Source organism: Fundulus heteroclitus, chromosome 23 (genome assembly GCF_011125445.2).
Source record: "Fundulus heteroclitus isolate FHET01 chromosome 23, MU-UCD_Fhet_4.1, whole genome shotgun sequence".
NCBI lineage: Eukaryota > Metazoa > Chordata > Actinopteri > Cyprinodontiformes > Fundulidae > Fundulus > Fundulus heteroclitus.
The window spans coordinates 2,475,069-2,492,580 of NC_046383.1; the positions used below are offsets into that span (position 1 = coordinate 2,475,069).

Here is a 17,512-nt window from a genome sequence, read left to right on the forward strand (position 1 = left end):
CTTGAATAAATCCTTTGCTTACATCACTGTAAATGAACAAGTTTGTCATTGAGCATTAAAAGACACAATCATTAACGATGATTTTTGTATCCAGGATGGCATGTTGGACAGGCATGAGTTCCTGACGTGGGTGCTGGAGTGTTTCGAGAAGGTCCGTCCGGGGGAAGACGAACTTCTCAGACTTCTGCTGCCCCTCTTACTACAGGTAAAAACGCAGCATCAGCAAATTGATTACACGTAGGAAGCATGCAGTGCCTTGCAACGATATTCATACCCCTTGCACCAACCAACTTGAGTACATTTAACTCAGAGTTTTGTAATCGTAAATATGGTGTCATTGTGAAGTAGAACGAGAGAGGTTGTAAAAGCTCTGAATTTATACAAAGAGGTTTAGTGTGTTTTCTGTGTCCAGCATCACTGGGGCTCTGCTTTGAACCACATCTGGCTACACTTGCAGTCTATTGGGATAGGACTTAAGCCCATCTAGAGACTCATTGTTCCCCGTTCTGCTATGCAGAATAAGCTCGAGTGTTATCAGATTGTTCTGGGAGCCTCTGTGCTCTTGCCACAGATTCTTAATTAGATTAAGACCTTGACTCGGCCATCGTGGTTCACAAGTGCACAGCAGGGCAGTACGACTCCAGGAAAAAAAAATTTAATTGTGATACTATTGCTGAAATTTATTGATTACAATTAACCACAATTTCTGGAGCCACTTATCTTTCAGTACTGTGAGTTAATTTTCCCACAATTCTTAATGAGCTTTAATATTTCAGCCAATCAGGTAATGCACTTGGTGTGGACATTAAGGGAGTCGTGAATACTTTATATTTAAAAAAATTATATCTTGCACAGTATTGGATCCTAGCAGCCTTCTGTAATTGCCATGATGATGGGTGTGATTCACTATATTCCAAAGCTCTAAGCTAAATCACCACAGAGTAGCCCTGGTTGTATGTTAAATGTCCTGCTGGAAGGTGCATTGCCTCCCCAGTCTCTACTCTATTGTAGTCTTCCACAGGTTTTCTTAGAGTCGCTCTGAACAGCTTACATATAGGGCTGGGCGATATGGCTTTAAAATAAAATCTACAATTTAATTATACCAAATCCGATTAATAGATTTTTTTTTTTTTCCTCTTGGTTTGGCAATAAAAAATTAAATGTATTTGAAGCCTTTCCCCTGGGAGTTGACCTGAATTCAAAGTTCAACTAAGCTGTAAAACAAGATGGCCACCCACGCCATTTTTTTAAACAACGAAAATGGATCAAAATGTTTTCTAGTGAGCTGAGAACAGGCTTCACTTGTGTAACTTCAAACTAACTTAAAGAATAAGTCAAAACTAAAGTGGCTCTTATTATGGTAACAAAGTTTCATTTTTAAAATGTTTTGACAATATATTTTTCAAAACATATACAGCATTGCAAGCTTTTCTCTTCATGGAAGCCCAATGAGAGCATCGGCAAAATAAAATCCTGATTTATTTATTTATTTATTTCCCCCAAAAAATAATATCCTTAAGAAAATTGTACGTTTGAATTAATCTATTAAATCGATTTTTTTTCGCCCTACTTGCTTGCCCCTGCTAAAAAAAATAAAAAAAAAAAAATAATTCCCCACAGCATGATGCTGCCACCACCGTGTTTCAACGCAGCGATCTGCAGTGGTCATTTTCTGCTGCACGTAGCCTCTTTTATGTAGGGCAGTAAGTCTACATTAAACCAGAGCACCTTCTTCCACATGTGTGTTGTTGTCCTCTAATTGCTTGAGGAAAACTGTAAACAGGAAGTTTCCCGCTTTTATATCAGCCGTGGCTTTCTTTTCAAAACTTCCAGACGTGTGGATTGCTCCAGTAATGTTGGTCCTGTTGTAAGAATCTCCCATCCATCTGCCTCTTGGCTGATTCTCTGAGGTCCATGGCGTGTTGGTTGTAACGTCACAAAATGTTACAAACTTTAAGGGGGATGATTACTTTTACAAGGCACTGTATGATCAGGTTGCACAGAGCTACATCGTGCTTCCTCTGGTGAAATCTGATGCCCCTTGCTAACAGCACCTTCTCGATTTGGGGGGGGGGTGCCTCAGCAATTCTTTTCCCTTCTTCTCTGAAAGCTCATCAGTGTTTAATGGACACTGACTGGGCTTCGCTAATGCTGCAAATCTCTCCTCCTCTGTGCCTCAGTACTCAGGAGAGTTTGTACAGTCGGCCTATTTATCACGACGGCTGGCTTACTTCTGCACACGTCGCCTCAACCTGTTGCTAAGCGACGGGAGCCTGGGCCCCGGCGCGGGGGGCCACGCCGCGCACGGCATCCTCGCACAGCAAGGCAACGCTCTGCCCACCACGCCGACCTCCCAACCTGCCGGCGGGACCCAGTCCCAGACGCCGTTCACCGACTTCTACGTCTGCCCGCAGCACAGGCCTCTGGTTTTTGGTCTCAGCTGCATGTTACAGGTGCCTCGTCTCCTCTTCCACGCTATTTCACCGCAGTATTATGTGGCTTTTTTTTTTTTTTTTAATGGTCGTTTCAGGAACGTTTCACTCTTCTCCCTTTAGAGCATAGTTCTGTGCTGCCCCAGTGCTTTGGTGTGGCATTACTCCTTAACAGACAGCCGAAATAAGACCGGCTCACCCTTGGACCTCCTGCCTATCGCCCCCTCCAGTTTGCCGATGCCGGGAGGCAACACCGCCTTCACACAACAGGTACCTCCCGCAGTAGCTTAATTATGGCTTTTTATTTCTCTATTCACCTTGTTCTTGTGTGCAAGCAAAGACATTTGTACATGAAGTCAGCAGATAAATATTAAACACTTGAAGATCGGCTGTATTTGTGTTTTTCTGGGAGGCGTTTTTTTTTTTTTTAATCTGAATCCGCTTTGCAGGTTCGTGCAAAGCTGCGAGAAATCGAGGAGCAGGTTAAGGAGCGCGGCCAGGCCGTGGAGTTCAGGTGGTCGTTCGATAAGTGTCAGGAGACCACTGCAGGTAAGATGGATGCGCTGCTTTTGTCCTCGCAGATCCTTTTCTCTAGTTGGGAGTAGGGCTGAACAATTAATCGCATTTTCAATATAGTTGTGATTATAAAGAAAACGCAATTTCCAAATCGCAGAGCAATGTAACGATTAGGGAATTAGACGCGTCCATTAGGTGTCAGTAAAATGTTTAAAGTAGGTTTGCCTCCACATGGAAGGGAAGACAGTTGCAGCAGTGAGATAATCTAATTTTATTACTTGTTTTAGAGTTTATATAATTATACATAGCATTAAGTACAGGTCAATCAGTTTAATACATAGACTTGTTTGTTGGTTGCACTTTATGTTCAACAAGGATTGGTGTCCAATTAAATTAAAAGCTATTCTCTTGAATAATATTCTGATCAATAGAAACATTAAAAGTTAATATTTAAAATAGTCCTTGTTTACAAACATCTTTATTTAGAGGCTATTTTTGTTGCTTATGGTTAATGTGGAGAAAAGTCAAAATTGCAATTTTGGTTGAAATATATCGTAGGCAGAACACAATCATTACTGCTCTGAGTTTAGATGCTGTGGGTCTTTTAGCACCTAATCCGCACGGCGAGGAAACACATTGATTTGTTGTTTTGTATATGTTTAAATAGACATGATAAATTAAACTGGGGAAAAAAATTGCATTAAATCGCAATATTAAGAAAAAAAACCCGCAATTAGATTATTTTCCAAAATCGTTCAGCCGTAATTATTGGAAGTAAATTGCACATGGGTAGAATCAGTTTGCTGATTAGGTGACTTGAGAACATATTTTTTAGGCTCTGAATTTTAATAAGGCTTATTTATTTGGGAGCAAAGCATTAAATTATGTATACTTTTTTTTGTCAGCTCAATATTAAGAAATATTAAGAAGAAGAAAAAAATTGCAATTAGATTATTTTCCAAAACCGTTCAGCCCTAATTGGGAGAACAGGATCATATGATAGACTGTCTTTTTTCTTTTTTTAGGGTTTACTATTGGGAGGGTTCTCCATACCCTGGAGGTTTTGGACAACCACAGCTTTGAGAAATCGGACTTTAACAACTCGCTGGATTCGCTGTACAACAGGATATTTGGTTCTGGCCAGAGCAAGGATGGCCACGAGGTACGAACAGATTCCCTTCGTGAGTGTTTCATTATGCATGTAATATAACTGGAAATCTCTTCAGTGGGAGATTAAAAAGAGCGCTTTAGAGTAATGGGAAATATATGGCCAGTGTTAAAGCCCACTTCATTATTTCTGAACGAACTAAAATAAAAAATTAAGCGCCGTTACGGGCTAGCTTCTGTGATGGAGCCACTAAAAGGGACGTGTTCTCATCTTCTCTTCCCTTTTAACTCCCGTCTCTGTGCAGATGTCGCCCGATGACGACGCCGTGGTGACCTTGCTGTGCGAGTGGGCGGTGTGCTGTAAGCGCTCGGGGAGGCACAGAGCCATGGTGGTGGCTAAGCTGCTGGAGAAGAGACAGGCTGAGATAGAAGCAGAGGTATGAGGCACAGCACCCAACTGGAAAACTACAAATTACCCTAAACGCACCATCCCCACACGGATGGAAGATGGATGGATCTAAATCCGAGAAGAAACCCTATTAAAGGTCTAGAAAAAAAACCTTAAACTGGGACGATGGTGCTAAACATGATGGACCGGTTTAGTTAAACACATGTTCATGTGGTAGATCGGCCTAGTCAAAGTCCAGACTTATATTTAAATAAGTATCCGTGGCTAGATTTGAAAATTGCTTTTCGCAGATCTGACAGACTAATTTGCAACAAAAAAATGAGCAAAATTTTTAGCTTCTGTGTGTGCAGAGCTGAAACGCCTGCAGCTGTAGTTGCAAAAATGTAAAAAAATATTAATTGTGTATACTTTTGCATGTCAATATACAAAAAAAAGACTCGACATACTTGACTAGTTATTTAAAATAGCAATTTCTCTTCTACAATTAAGGAAGCGTTCACCTTTTTTCTGTGGTCGGTACCAAACGCTGTTGAGATGTTATGATCCTGTGCTGAAGGAAAATGGATGAACAAACCAAAAATGGAGAAAGATCACTAAATGGTTGGTTAGTGTCGGGGGGGAGGACAAAATCCTTTCCTGTGACGTGGGAAAGGCAAAGATTTAACTTTAGAACTACCTATACAAGGTACCTCTAAGTGGGAATTCTTTTTATATTAAGGAATTATTTGTAAGGTCTCGGAGTGAATTTGGTTTGAAAGGAAATTTAAGAGATATTTAAATAATTTATTGTAATTGAATAGGGTCTGTATTTGGGAGGGAGGATATATACCAGGCCAATAAGTTTAAAATTACATTTGGGGAGCATATGAATTTTAAAATCACTGTGAGCAGGTGTGGGTACTGTGTTTTTTCTTCTGTTTTTGACTCTAAAATCCTGTTCTCTGTCGTTTTTGCAGAGGTGTGGTGAGTCAGAGGTGGTGGATGAGAAAGGCTCCGTGTCGTCCGGCTCGCTCTCAGCTGCCACCCTCCCGGTCTTTCAGGACGTACTGCTGCAGTTCCTCGACACGCAGGCCCCCACGCTTAGTGAGTCTCCCGTTGTTTCCGGCTTTTCTCATTGCCTCCACATGTTTTCAGTCCAAATTGCATCACATTTTGATGTTTGCTTTCATCATTAGCAGGAACATCCTCAACATCCTTTTTGGGTGCTCTGCTGATTTCATTAACTGCAGAGTATTTTATTTATTTTTTTATTGTTTCAGCGGGGGAGAGAATATTAAATTATTCAAATGCTCTTTTTTTTTTTTTTTTTTTTTTACCCTCTATTTACAGCGGAGCCAGGGAATGAAAGCGAGCGAGTGGAGTTCTCAAACCTGGTCCTACTTTTCTGTGAGCTCATCCGACACGACGTCTTCTCCCACAACATCTACATGTGCACGCTGATTTCCCGCGGCGACCTGGCCTCGGACTCCCACCTGCCGCGCCCGCGTTCCCCCAGCGACGAGCCCTCCGATGAGTCGGAGCGCAAAGAGCAGGATGCTGGCAGCAGCGTCAAGATGGAGGTGAGTTGGAGAAAGCAACTGGTTTATGTTTAAAAAAAAAAAAAAAAAAAAAAAGGTAACCTGACAGCGTTTGCCCAACAGGATACTGGTCTGTCAGAGTCCATGGAGCCTGAGCACAACTCCAGTGCAAACTTTGATGAGGTAACCGATGTATGTTCCACCGTCGTCGTTCAATCTCGTCTGATTTTAATTGTAAAGTTGTCGGATGAAATGTAATTTGAGGGTCCCCCTTTAACGCGCAGATGTTCTCACCGCCAATGCATTGCGAGTCCAAGGGGAGTCCGTCCCCAGAGAAGCCCGCCCAGGAGCAGGATGGGAAGAGCAGCTGCAAGGACAAAAGCATGGACCCCGCCTTCCCTCAGCTGTACGAGCAACCCCGACACATTCAGTACGCCACGCACTTCCCTATTCCACAGGTGAGAGCGACTCGCTGTCCGGCCATGAGAAACGACGTTTCTGAGCCCCACGTCACAGACTTCATCACAGATATGTTGTTACTTTAATGTTTGTAGTTTGTGTTTTCAGAGGGTAACGTATCTTTTTTTTTTTTTTTTAAGGTTTTTGTTTGTGATGAGATTTATAAAAAATAAAAAAAAAGGGCCATAATTGACCAAAAGATTTGGAATTTGGTTGGAAAAGCCATTCTAGAAATTGAAAAATGAATATGATCCCTAAAAAAAATAATACTTTTTGAAAGCTGATTTGGAGAATACTCCTGTTTTTTTTGTTTTGTTTTGGCTTTTTCTACCAACCAGTTGCAGGTATTATAAGTTTCAGACAAATTAGGTTTTGTATGTTGTTAAATAAATCAAACTAGCGACTTGACAAGGTAATTGAAAGTGTTTCATCTTAGGTTTGTTTAGCCTAGAGACATATTTAATTGTCTTATTTTGTTTTTTGCACTCACACACACAATTCACATCTACTATGTGTATAGTGACTGTAACATCAATAAAACAAATGTTTTAACAAGACTAGCTGGATTGTCTAGATCAGGGGTGTCAAACATACGGCCCGTCTGTTTGATGTATTTTGTCATGCAGGACAGTGTTTTTAAGTTCCAAAAAATTTGAATAAATGTTTTTCAACATTGTACAATCACTGTGATCAGTTCTTATGCATAATGCCCAAGTAAATGTTTAACTGAGTAAAAGTATTGTTGAAATTGCACATACTTTTCATAAAAACGCTGAGGTTATTCATAATATACTGTGTAAAAGTGAAATTAATTTAATATAAAAAATCAACAAGTCCACATTTATTAGTTCTATTTAATCTTGCAATGAGTTTACTCGTGTGGCCCTCTTGAGATCAGATTAAGCTGTATGCGGCCCCTCAACCACAATGAGTTTGACACCCCTGGTCTAGATGATGTTTTTTTTTTTTGTTTTTCTTTTCTGACGATTTGAACCATTTCCAGTTAAGAACACTGCTGTGATGCTTTGATTAGGAAACATATTTGCTTTAATAGTTTTCATGTATTTGGGTTTTGTTCTTTAAACAGAATAAAGTCTTGCATGTAGAATATTATGTATTTAAAACGGTAACCTTCCAGCTCTCCTAGGAAGACCGTGTTTCCATCTGTGCTGCTGCCGAGTTACTGAGGGCATCCAGTTTAGTGGAGTCTTTTTTTCTCCATCTGTAGGAGGAAAGTGCCAGTCATGAATGCAACCAGCGTTTAGTCGTCCTCTACGGTGTGGGCAAACTGAGAGATGAGGCGCGACACACCATCAAGAAAATTACCAAAGACATCTTGAAGGTGCTCAACCGCAAAAGCACGGCAGAAACAGGTGACGGCCAAAGCTCGGGTCTATTATCGTTTGACTGATGGGCCAGCTTTTCAATTCACTCGTGTTTTTACTGCCTGTACTTCTTGTTGGAACATGTTTTAGCTGTATTTAATTTACTTTTTCAAGGACGAAAACGCAGTTGGTGAAATGGCTTCAAAACTTCATCAAAACTCTGCTTTTAATTGGCTGGATTTATTTCTACTTCTCTTTGCATTTAAAATACATTGTCTTTGCGAGCAACACCAAGGATAGCAGAAGTTGTATTTTAATGTTTCCAATGTAAGTTACAATGCTGGCTAATTAGTTCACCGTATTGCTCCAGCTGTTTCCTGACTCATTCCTCTGTAGCCCTGGAAGACGGGACTCTCCATCTCACCCCAGATATTTTCATTCTTGGCCTCATCGTCTTGGATAGAAGTGACCTTATTAAGGCGATCTTCAGACCTAAAAGTCTGTTTCTTTAATGAAAAGCGTGACTTTCATTTTAAAGTGTTTTATTCCAGCCTTTGTTGTTGTGAAGCTTCACAACAACAAAGGCTGGGGGGGGGGGGGGGGGGGGGGCAACATAATGACAGACCAGCTGCTCGAGTGGATTTTACGACTGGCCTGTTTGCCGGACTGAAAGGAACAGTCGGCCATTTTATTTTTTATTTTTATTTTTTTACCCCCTCTTAACTCATCGGCCCCCTTCTGCTGCGCTTACAGGTGGGGAGGAAGGACAAAAGAGGAAGAGGAGTAAGCCCGAAGCCTTTCCGACTGCAGAAGATATCTTTTCCAAATTCCAGCACCTCTCCCACTTTGACCAGCATCAGGTCACCTCCCAGGTACGACAAACGCAGCCAGATTTGTAATCTGTCATTTTCATGCCAGAATTTAATTAAAATGTTCGGATAATGAACTTTATTCAAGGCTGTTTTGAAATGAAAGTCAATGTGTGTCTGTGTTTAGAAAAATCTTAGTTGTAGGATGAATATGACAACCTAGATATTAAGAATGGATTTTCCTTTCTATATTTAACCTGATAAAATGTATAAACAACGTAAAACAATATTGACTATAGATGGCTTATTTGTGAGTAAAGCTAAATTAATGTTAAACTAAAAAGTGCTATGAGAAAGGACCCTGGTTATACTTGATTTTATTTAGCGATGTGAGGTTAATTGTTTGACAGCCCTACTCGAAACAGTAATTAAGCTAAAAGTATGCAAAAAATTTATACATTTGCATTTAAGATTAAGAATGTTTAATAAATGTATATGTTACCTATTAAACATCTTTTGCTATCTGATTATTAATCCGGTCATCAAAAAAATGTTCAATAGATTATTCAGTTAGCAAAATAATTAATAAGCCCTAGTTGTCTTGTCTACCATTCTGCCCAACAGGTATACGGTTCTATTCAATAAATTATGTATTTCTAAGAGGCTTGTTTGCCAGATTTAAATTACCTTTTGGGAAAAAAACAACCTTTGAGCTGGTATTAAACATACTTTTCATTAATATCTGCATAAGAAATTGTGCTTTTTTTTATTGGTCTGATGGAATATTTTAATCTTAAATGCTGTGTTTTTATCAGGTGGAGGTGAAAATAAAATAACAGAAATAAAGGCTTTAAAAACATAAACAAAGTGTTTCACTTAGTGAAGTGAGTTATTGAAATAAATTGACTTTTTTAATATTTATTGAACTGTAGATGTGTGTTTGTGAATAGATCTTTTCAACATGTTTTTTTTTTGCAATTTACAAACGATATGCAGTCATTTTTAAATTCAAAGCATTTTCTTTTTATTTTGATATGTGTACTAAAAAAAAATCTCTTTTTAGAATAATCGATTAACCCAAAAATGTATGGATAAGTTAACGGATTACTAAAATAATCGATAGTTTTGCAGCCCTTTGAATGCAGCTTCACGTCTAACAAATGAGTCTTACAAAGTTTTTCTATTTATTTGTAACAGTCTTAAAGGGTTTTATGAACTCATAACTAGTTAGATCATGTTTTTCTGTGTTTTGTGCGCAGGTGTCCAGAAACGTTCTGGAGCAGATCACCAGCTTTGCCTTAGGGATGTCCTATCACCTGCCCCTCGTCCAGCACATTCAGTTCATCTTTGACCTCATGGAGTACTCGCTCAACATCAGTGGCCTCATAGACTTTGCTATTCAGGTAACAAACATTTAAAAACGTGCCGTGCAACCCTGAAAACTGAACCATGGCTCGTTTTTGAAACTCTTTGTGTTGTTTTATTTATTTATTTATTTATTTTTGCAGCTTCTCAACGAGTTGAGTCTGGTGGAGGCGGAGCTGCTGCTCAAGTCCTCCAGCCTGGTGGGCAGCTACACCACCAGCCTGTGCCTGTGCATCGTAGCTGTGCTGAGGAGATACCACTCCTGTCTCATCCTCAACCCCGAGCAGACTGCACAAGTTTTTGATGGGTGCGTCACTCAAAAAGTCTCAAACTTTTCCATTTTCTTACGACTTGCTTTTTATTTGTAGTTGGCCCTTTTTTTTAATGTTGTTTACATTTAAATAAATTAAAAAAAAACATGTTTCTAAATGGATTTTAGTGAGGATTAGGGCTGCCACTGAACTTTTAGAAGCGGTAAAAAGGATGTTTACAGTTGCGGCAGTGAGCTAATAAATAATTACCACTTTGCATAGACGTAGTCTGACAACTTCAACAAATATGTTTTTTAATTTGTGTTTCATGATGGATTATTGGCAACTGCAGATAATTCTTTAATTAAGAGGTTCTGTGGTCAATTCTGAGGCTCTTCTACTCCAAGAATGCAGGCATAGAGTCCCAACTACAAACCTGTTGTCAAAAACAAGCAGCAAATAGTTTTTATCAAGCAAATATTTTCATTGGTTGGCTGCTGAGGGAGTGAATGGCGGATTTTTTATCTTTTTTTTTATAAAGAGAGGGAACCAGAACTCCTATGATTATATTGCACCCTGAACCCTATCTGTAAATGGCATCTCAGGTAAAGGAGGAATTTTATAGGGCGTCTTAATACTGTGGCTGAACCCAAAAACTTAAAAAGGTTTAAACTTTTTGCTTTCCATTTGTTCAAGGCCCAGGAAAAATTTAAAAAATATTTAAATTCTAATAAAAACCTGTCTTTTTGAACGTCCTTGACTGTTTTTTGGGGGATTGAAATTTCACATGGACGATTACCGCTGTCTAAGTGTTATTATTTTTTAATTCGGCACTGTATGTGTGCGTAGCAGCGTATGCATTGGTCACGCGCGTAATGCTACGCCTGGAAAATGCAAAACTCAAGATGCCAAAGAACGCTATGCTAAGTATGCTGTCAAAAGACCCCAAAAAAAAAAACTTTAACATTCTGCTATATCCAGAACCTGCTGCAAAGTGATGAAATATGAGAGCATGGGCAAAGCTGCATTGTTCACTCAGCCATGCCGTGGGAACTCATCACGAAAAGGAGCTTTTGAAATTGAAAGCTGCTCTGTCTTTTCTTTATTTCACCACCTAACATTTGCATAAAAGTCGCCAACATGAAGAAAGTTGTCTCGATGTGTGATGGTTATGTTGTTTCAGAAATTATTAGCCTACAGTTTAACCTCCCTAGGTATGTGCAAGTGATGGGTCAGTGGTTGAACATGACTGTACTTTGCATCAGGATGTTGACAAATATCATAAAAGTACCTTGATCTCTGCAGTTCTTTCTACATTAATACTGCAGTAAAAGCAATATTTTGGACACAAAAACTGCATTAATGAAAAATACTTCCATATTATTGCTGTATTCTACAGTATTGTTATTTTACTGCACATTGCAATATTTTAGACACAAAATAATTGCGGTACTGCAGACAACTGCAGTTTTTTGCTGTTAGTTTTTCGTAAAGGTATCGAATTCTACATTTAATCTGGCTTGCATATTGACACATCTCCATTGGCTCACTGCAGTGTTTGAAATGGAATAAAATGGCTTATAAATAATAGAGGTTTAGCTTAATTATCACTGACAGTCTGTAGCCTAGGCCTAAATTTAAAATTGTTAGTATTAAGTGTGCTACAGTCACCGTGACATTAGCAGGCTTTATTCAGAAATTGCATGCTGTTGGATGTGTCTTTGTGGCTGAAACCTACTTCAGTTAACCCTAATATCTGCATTTTGAATTATAAATCTGGGAATTTGTGATTGCAAGGATTGTCAGCTGTAATTGTACCGAAGGCTGCTATAAACGTGCTTTGACACGCCGCTTTTGAAACTGGTGTTTCAGCTGTTTAAGTCTCAGGGGGTGAATTATTATTTTTAGTTTTCAAATAATAGTCTCTTTGTCTACATTGTGCTACCTGTGTCATTGTACAGCTCCAGCTATAGTCGGCTGCCGGCCAAAGCCTCCTGACGAGGCTTGTGTTGAAACAGGCAGACGTGACGTTTGAAGCTTCGTTTATGGAGCTGATGCTTCGACGTGTTGGTTTTTGGAAAGGTGTCCTGTGAAAAAACACCACTGGTTTTCATCAGTGGCTAGAGACTGACCTTTTTGTTCTTGTTTTTGTTGTGGACGGCGATTTGTGCGTCATTCTATAATGGAGATTAGATTAGATTCAACTTTATTGTCATTACACAGGTACAGGTACAAGGCAACGACATGCAGTTTAGGTCTAAGCAGAAATGCAATAGCAGCAAGTGCAGGATTAACAATGGTTCCATAAGTACAGGACATGGGGTTTTTACTGAATAAATATAGAGATGGATACTATTATAAACAGAATTTTACTTATAGATTTGTCCTATGAGTATAATATGTAGATAACTAGTATTGTAAACTAAATTTACAGCTGGATATGTACCGAATATAATATACAGGTGGATATTACTATGAATAGAGTTTTACAGATATGTACAATAGCATAATATACAGATGAGAGTTTACATGTACTATAAATATATGTACAGATGGCTATTACTATAAAATGTATAAATAAAGTTTGGACAGAAGCTATTTAAATTAAAGTGCAGTGGAAGGTAATTGCATATTATTTAACTGTAGATCTCAGGAAGAGAGAGTTTTTGCCTGTTCAGGAGCACTTTGGTCAGGTTTCTCCCAATTAGGTCTTTACTTTTATCACAATCATTGTCACTGAGACTACTTTACATAAGCAGGGTGCAATTAACAGTGTGGTGATGCGCTTAGATCCTTTCTAGTCCATTTCGTACAATTAAGATATTTCTTAAATGTTTCTTTATTCATCACTAGATGACCTTTGTGAGCATTTGAAGCTAATAGGTTGAAGGCTAAAGATTCAACCCACTTTTGTTTCATTGAGTCTGATGCGGCAACTTCGACGTTGATTAGATGCTAACATATTCAGCCGTAGCAGTTGGTAAATGCCACCGTGCATGGTCCTTGAATTTGAGGAAATTGGTCCTGGAAAGTCATTGAAAGTCCCTTGAATTTGATGTTAACCAAGGTGTGGGAACCCTGCTTTGACCAGGCTGCGGATCGTGGTGAAGTCCGGTGTGAACCCAGCGGACTGCTCCTCCGCAGAGCGCTGCATCCTGGCCTACTTGTACGACCTCTACACCTCCTGCAGTCACCTCAAGAACAAATTCGGAGAGATCTTCAGGTGAGCCTCGGAAAAGTCGCCGTTATCTCTGCAGTCGAGCCTCTTTTCAGCAGCCGCTGTTGTTTTTATTCAGGGTTCCCGCGGATCCTTAAAAAGTCTTAAAAGGCATTGAATTCTGTAATATAAAACTAAGGCCTTAATTGGCATTAAAATCAGTCTTTCTTAGGTCTTAAAATTGTTACCAGGTCATAAATAGGATTTTATTTTTGTAATCCTTACCAAACAGTAAAATAATTGACACAATTATATTTTTTTAAATTTACCGAACGGCTCAATGTAACCATTATTGGTTCAGTCCCGATAGCGGAACCAATAAAAACTTTTGCGGCCGGACCATAGCTGCGAAAAAGAGTTGGCACTGGTTATGTTGTGGTTTTTAAACCTGATTTATAGTTTAATTTAGTAGTGAACAAAACAAAGTTTGTGGTTGTTAAAAATATATCTGTAATTTGTGTGTGTTTTTTTTTTTTTAGCTTTCTTCCTATATGGAATGTTTTTCAAAGTTTTAAACATGTCTACTGGGCCAGAAAGTAATGGTTTATGTTAAAATAAACATTTGTGTGGAGTTGTCGCAACCAGGTTTTTCTTGTTTATTGTGAAGTTGGTCTTAACTTTTTATTTGAAGCGGCATTAAAAGGTCTTGAATTTAACTTACCTTATGCTGTAGGAACCCTGTTATTTGTTTTTTTTTGTTTTTTGAGCCGGTCTTTTTTTGTGCTTTCACAGCGAGTTCTGCTCCAAGGTGAAAAACTCCATCTACTGCAACATCGACCCATCGGATTCCAACATGCTTTGGGATCCAACGTTCATGATGGAGACCATCACTAATCCCTCGGCCAACAACAACCACTCCATGGTGGGCAAAATCCTCAACGACAGTCCAGCTAACCGCTACAGCTTCGTATGCAACGTGCTCATGGAGGTCTGCGTGGACCACAAAGACCCTGAGAGGCATGTAGTGATTATAATGCTACACGTCTGTGGTAGCTGCCGCTGTTTTTTTTGGTTTTTTTTTACCGATGCTCGTGTGTTTTTCAGACTGAACGACATTGGGATCCTGTGCGCAGAGCTGACAGCGTATTGTCGCTCTCTGAGCGCGGAGTGGCTCGGCATCCTCAAAGCTCTTTGCTGCTCCTCTAACAACGGCAACTGTGGCTTCAACGATTTGCTTTGTAACGTCGACGTAAGTCCGGCGTTCGTCTGAGCTCTTATTTTGAAGGCGCTTTCGTCTGTAACCTTGACCGCGTTGCCTGATGCGCGGTTTGCCTTTTTTTGATTGTTGCGCTTTCGTCCCTCAGGTTAGCGATTTGTCCTTCCACGATTCCCTGGCAACTTTCGTGGCTATTCTCATTGCGAGACAGTGTTTGCTCTTAGAGGACCTGGTCCGTTGTGTGGCCATCCCCTCGCTCCTCAATGCAGGTGAGCTTTGAGAAGATCAACATTATGAGAGAGTTTTATGCCGTGCTGACATTCCTCGTTGCGCAAGCTCTGGGCTCAAACAACTTTTCTAGATCAGAAGTGATCGACGTTCAGCCGTTTAAATCCTTCAGACTTTTCTAGGGTTTTTTCCACTAAGTTAGGTAATTTTTTTTAAAAACAGATCTAAAAGTAGATGTCTTAACATGTTTTTAAATCAGGGTTCCCACGGGTCCTTGAAATCCTTGAAAGTTTGTGAATCTGAAAAAAATTATTCAAGGCCCTTGAAAGTTCTTGAAAACAGCCAAAAAAACACCTTGTCCTTTTTTTGTGGGGTTGAAAGTTCACACGGATGACGACTCGTGTGTCATTATTTTACTACCACACTATCTTTTAAAATTATGTTGATTCCGCAGACTTTTAATTTGCAAAAGTATGTTCACTCTTCTTTTTTAGTTGGTAGGCTACGGTTTAGGCCTACGTGCGTCCAGTAGGTTACATTCACGCAGTGTTGCCAACTCAGCGACTTTGTCGCTATATTTAGCGACTTTTCAGAGTCAAAGTCAAAAACTAGCTTAATCAAAGATGAAAGTAAGTGAAACAAAATGATATAATTCTGAACATCTCAATGCTGCACTTTTTTCCATAAAATTCCATGAAACGGTAGGCTAATGTACATCTTATATGTAATGTAGTATGGCATAGCCATGTGCTGTGGATATGTAGGCTATGAATATGATCAATATCAACGTAGGCTATAAATTAAGTCCACTTTCTTGCATTGCTTCTATCCCAACAACTTCTATGCCGTTTAGTCTTTTATTGAATTTGCATTGTATTAAAATATGATAACCTATTCAGCGGTCACAGTAGGTAAATGCCGCCACGTGTGGTCCTTGAATTTGAGGAAATTGGTCCTGGAAAGTCCTTGAAAGGTCCTTGAATTTGATGTTCACCAAGGTGTGGGAACCCTGTTAAATGTAAATAGTTGCTTTTCTTTTAGTATCGATGCACTGATCAGAATTTTCCTGACCCTTTATAGATGTCTGCTGCTGTTCTTTGTCTGATCTGCTGCTGAAACAAAATGTAAAATTCAGGACGATAACTCATAAGAAGAAAAATGTGCCACAGGTGCTTTGGTAGTGGTGGTAGCTTTGAATCTACTTGAAAATAAAGGTTAAGAGGGTGATTTATCTGATTTTCATTAAATTCAGAGTGCATCAGCGTACACCCTGCTGGTTCATGCAGTCATAGAACCAAAAACCGTGAAAGCTCTTAGTTGTGATGCATGGGGGGGAAAAAAACATCTGATCTTTCTGAATTTGACCCACAAATCATTGAGCAGAGATATTAAAGGTCAAATTGTCAGATTCTAGTTTCTAGCAGCTTATATTGTGCATTTCTAGGTTTTTAGATCTGCTTAGATAAAGAATAATTTATGCTGACGCCATTCCTCCACTAAAACCTTCACCTGAATACGTCGTATCTGTGATTTGGCTTTATCTGGGTTAATAAAGCAACTTTTCCAAGATTAAACATCCAGTATACAAGTGAGACGTGATCTCCAGCTTTCCTAAATGCTACTAGAAATGTAATCTGGGTTCATATAGTTTCGTCATTGGCTCCGTCTCCCTGCATTAATTTGTTTTTGTTTCCTCCTACTGTTAAGAGAGGAAGTCTCACTCAGCGTTTGCTGCTTTCTGTTTGGCGTATTTAATATTGCTACTACACCTTGTAAATGCCAAGCGCTTTCACTTTTTGTAAATATTGTCTTCTCGCTGCTTTAACACCAACCCCAAAGAACGCTAAACGTTTCCTGTAGGAGAAGGATGTCTAGGCGAAGGTTTGAAGTTAGGTGGATAGACTAACTTGGTGGAATATGCAGCTGATGTAGAAATACTGTAAAGGAAGCCGGTTGTAATGAAGGCGTCTCTACCGCAGCCTGCAGCGAGCAGGACTCCGAGCCAGGAGCGCGGCTCACCTGCAGGATTCTGTTGCACCTGTTTAAGACGCCACAACGTAACCCTGTCCCCCAAGACGGCGCCAAGTCAGGTACTCGACTCAAACACAAGCAGATGGTGGTTGTGCTGCAATTTTTATTGTCTGTTAATGAATGTGTTTGTGATTGTTTAACTTTGCAGACAAATCCTCAATTGGTATCCGGTCGTCTTGTGATCGTCACCTTCTCGCTGCCTCGCAGAACAGCATCGTCGTCGGAGCCGTTTTCGCTGTCCTCAAAGCCGTATTTATGCTCGGTAGGAATCTCCTCCGCCTTGTGTTTTAATTCCCGGACGCCTTATTTAGGGGGGATATGATTTAAAACCCGTTTCCAGGACCGGATTAGTATGGATGTGTTTCTAGATACTGTCCCAGTCTCTTAACAGTTCAAAGTCCAGCGCTGGGCTGCAACTTTTAGATGAATCAAATGGATAAATTATTTCTTGAGCATAACTTCAGGATCCTGGTAGTCACCCATTTATTTTATTTCAGTTGTGATGAAATTGTAGGCTTCGATGACTGTAGTTTGAAACCTGTGGTAGACATCCATTGTCGGTCTTTCCATAACGCATCCACCAGCATGCATGCCATAAGTTAAATAGTTCTAGCTTTATTTTCAGGAACATTGGCTGTAAAAGAGTAAGAACTATGGAAGGAGTCTGGATATTTATGAAAATGTGCCATG

The 17,512-nt window shown here is 39.7% G+C and overlaps 1 protein-coding gene across 11 annotated transcripts in view; it reads left to right on the forward strand.

Annotated features, from left to right (window-relative positions):
* med12 (mediator complex subunit 12) overlaps positions 1-17,512 on the forward strand; it is a 58,520-nt gene that overhangs the window by 10,899 nt on the left and 30,109 nt on the right. For 5 of the 11 annotated variants that reach the window (XM_036127582.1, XM_036127583.1, XM_036127586.1 and 2 more), the window contains exons 6-25: positions 95-205; positions 2,181-2,453; positions 2,556-2,702; positions 2,882-2,981; positions 3,974-4,110; positions 4,361-4,492; positions 5,421-5,547; positions 5,794-6,023; positions 6,105-6,173; positions 6,266-6,439; positions 7,669-7,813; positions 8,519-8,637; positions 9,834-9,977; positions 10,083-10,246; positions 13,258-13,413; positions 14,140-14,366; positions 14,454-14,596; positions 14,712-14,832; positions 16,771-16,881; positions 16,971-17,084. In XM_036127582.1, coding sequence (XP_035983475.1) covers positions 95-205; positions 2,181-2,453; positions 2,556-2,702; positions 2,882-2,981; positions 3,974-4,110; positions 4,361-4,492; positions 5,421-5,547; positions 5,794-6,023; positions 6,105-6,173; positions 6,266-6,439; positions 7,669-7,813; positions 8,519-8,637; positions 9,834-9,977; positions 10,083-10,246; positions 13,258-13,413; positions 14,140-14,366; positions 14,454-14,596; positions 14,712-14,832; positions 16,771-16,881; positions 16,971-17,084 — 2,944 coding nt within the window. The remainder of the gene's footprint in view (positions 1-94; positions 206-2,180; positions 2,454-2,555; positions 2,703-2,881; positions 2,982-3,973; positions 4,111-4,360; positions 4,493-5,420; positions 5,548-5,793; positions 6,024-6,104; positions 6,174-6,265; positions 6,440-7,668; positions 7,814-8,518; positions 8,638-9,833; positions 9,978-10,082; positions 10,247-13,257; positions 13,414-14,139; positions 14,367-14,453; positions 14,597-14,711; positions 14,833-16,770; positions 16,882-16,970; positions 17,085-17,512) is intronic. The other 6 variants (XM_036127588.1, XM_036127592.1, XM_036127591.1 and 3 more) reach the window with 3 other exon arrangements.